Source organism: Gadus morhua, chromosome 9 (genome assembly GCF_902167405.1).
Source record: "Gadus morhua chromosome 9, gadMor3.0, whole genome shotgun sequence".
Lineage (NCBI taxonomy): Eukaryota > Metazoa > Chordata > Actinopteri > Gadiformes > Gadidae > Gadus > Gadus morhua.
Genome location: NC_044056.1, coordinates 6,428,540 through 6,431,039, shown reverse-complemented (window position 1 = coordinate 6,431,039; position 2,500 = coordinate 6,428,540). Strand labels below are relative to the sequence as shown.

Sequence of the window (2,500 nt, the reverse complement as noted above, 5' to 3'; positions counted from 1 at the left end):
ATACTACCCTTATTTACTGTACACATCGACTATGAACTATGCGGGTTGATTACACACTAAAGTAGGGTGTCCGTGTAGGCAGAAGGTGTGGAACTGAAAAAAAACTATTCATAGTTGGAACTGAACAGACACAAAGGCACGCACACACGTGTGCGGTTGTGGGTGTGTGGTTGTGTGTGTGTTCGTGTGTGTATGTGTGCGTGTGTGCATGCACTTGTGTGTGTGTGTGTGTGTGTGTGTGTGTGTGTGTGCATGTGTGCATGCACTTGTGTGTGTGTGAGCGCAAGCGTGTGTGAGTGTGTGTGCGCGAGCGTGCGTGTGTGTGCGTGAGCGTGCGTGCGTGCGTGCGCGCGCGTGTGTGTGTGTGTGTGTTTGCGTGTGTGTGGCTAAAATGTGCCTGTTCGGGGCACACAGGGCTGGGAAGCATTCAGGGCTCCGGTCCAAGAGCCAGATGCTGCGAGATCGTGTGACAGTGTTGTTTGCTCGCCACCTCAAGGAGCTCAGGCTTGTTAGACCACAGAAGAAGCCCGGGGAATACGGTGATCCCGGCGGTGGTCCGCGATGGGAAAAGAAAAGGAGCGGCGGATTTGGAACCCTATCCCCCCCCCCCCCCCCCCCCCCCCCCCGCACACACACACACACACACTCCCTGCCACCTCCCACCCACTCCCACCTCCCCCTGCTATGGCATCTGATACATATGTGGCACGATGGAGGCAGAGATAGAGAGAGAGAGAGCCTTATGGCTGGGGGGGGGGGGTGGTTGTGACGAGGAGGAGAGGTGTTAGGAGACGAGGAGAGGAAACGAGAGAACGAGAAGGAGGAGGAGAGGAAGGATTGAGGAGAAGAGGGGAGAGGAGACGAGAGGACAGAAGTGAGGATGAGTGAGGAGGGTAGAGAAGAAGAGAAAAGTTAAAAGGAGAGTACTGAGGAGGGTAGCATCTCTAGAAAATGAATGCACATGTTTGAAAACGAAAGACTTACGCCCGCAGAAATAAATAAACCTGGTTGAGAAAATACTTCACTTTACCTTTAAATGACAATCAATCCGAACAACGACCAAACCAAATCAAGCACACACAATGGGGCTTAAATACTTAATCGAAACTCACCCACAGAACAAAAGCAAAACCCTCATTGTGCTGTATCCAGGCAGTCCTGTTTGTGTTTTTTGTTTTTCTTTGGTTGCGGTTCATTATAGAAATCACAGATACAAGGTGTGTTGGTAACACAAGACAGGGAATAAAAAGAAGCTAGCGAGATTTACCTTGAGGCTACGCTAATAGATTCACAAGGTTCAAGCTAATTGTTTGCTTTAGTTAGCAATGAATGAGCCATTTTCCTGACGGTGGTCTTCCTGTTGTGTGTTCTTCTCCAGGTTTCTAGTCACATTCAGGTGTTAGCCCGCCGCAAGGCCAGAGAGATTCAGGTGAAGCTGAAGGTATGCTACGTGAGTGAACCAACGTCTATTTTCTCTTTACAACGCTTCACAAAATCATGTCTTGCCTTTCAATGCAATCACACTTCATGTTCATGTTATGAAAAGAATGTAAGAAATGATGTGATGAATATTATTGAAATTGTAGTATTTCGTTCAGCCATTTTGTGTTGATTGCGTACGACGTAGTAAACGTCCCGTTTCCGGAACGTTATCGTGTTTCATCCTATGTGTTTATCATGTGCGTGTGGAAGGTGTGGTGTGACATATTAGTGTGCTATGTGTATTCAAAGGAAATTATTTAGAGCAGTCTGCCCAGCATTGTGCTAAACAGGAAACGGCCAAACAGGATATAACAGGATAAGGACATCTCAGCCTTGTAATAACGCCTGCCCTCACTGAGCTCGTGTGAGACGCCCTGTCACATCCATAACATAAATAGTGGCGCAAATCTTAAATCCCGTCAACGCAAATGGACAAAAGAAGCGGAAGGCTATTTTAATTGCGGCGGCGACAAAGCGATGCTAAGCTCAAAGCGGGGGGAACCTGAGCGGCCGCGACGCGGCTAATGCAAAAATATTTACCCGTCCCGCAGGGCAATGCCTTGCATGGTCATGTTCGAAATGAACCAAGCGCGATTGTCAGGCAACAAATGAATCTCTTTATTGTTCCTCCAAGGCGCGCGTCGCGCTATGTATTTCAATATGAGGCACGGAGCACCCTCACCCCCCCCCCAACCCACAGCCGCTGTCAGACCCTTCACCCCCCCCCCCCCCCCCCCCCCCCCCTGCCACCTCCCCTGCACTTTCTCAGTTTACATTTCTCATTCGCATGCACACCAACACGCACTCTCACACACACACGCACGCACACACACACACACACACACACACACACACACACACACACACACACACACACACACACACACACACACACACACACACACACACACACACACACACACACACACACACACTAACACAGGGAGGGCTCTCCGTCACCTTGGACGGTGGTCCCGGTGGCTCAGCTGGCCGGTCACAGGGTCGGTCTGTCTCTCGC

The 2,500-nt window shown here is 50.1% G+C and overlaps 1 protein-coding gene across 6 annotated transcripts in view; it reads left to right on the top strand.

Annotated features, from left to right (window-relative positions):
• tead4 (TEA domain transcription factor 4) overlaps positions 1-2,500 on the top strand; it is a 36,011-nt gene that overhangs the window by 20,649 nt on the left and 12,862 nt on the right. For 4 of the 6 annotated variants that reach the window (XM_030366274.1, XM_030366272.1, XM_030366270.1 and 1 more), the window contains one exon: positions 1,379-1,450. Coding sequence is in view for 4 of the 6 variants with exons in the window: in XM_030366272.1 (XP_030222132.1) it covers positions 1,379-1,450 (72 nt within the window). In the remaining 2 variants the exon portion in view is untranslated. The remainder of the gene's footprint in view (positions 1-1,378; positions 1,451-2,500) is intronic. The other 2 variants (XM_030366271.1, XM_030366273.1) reach the window with 1 other exon arrangement.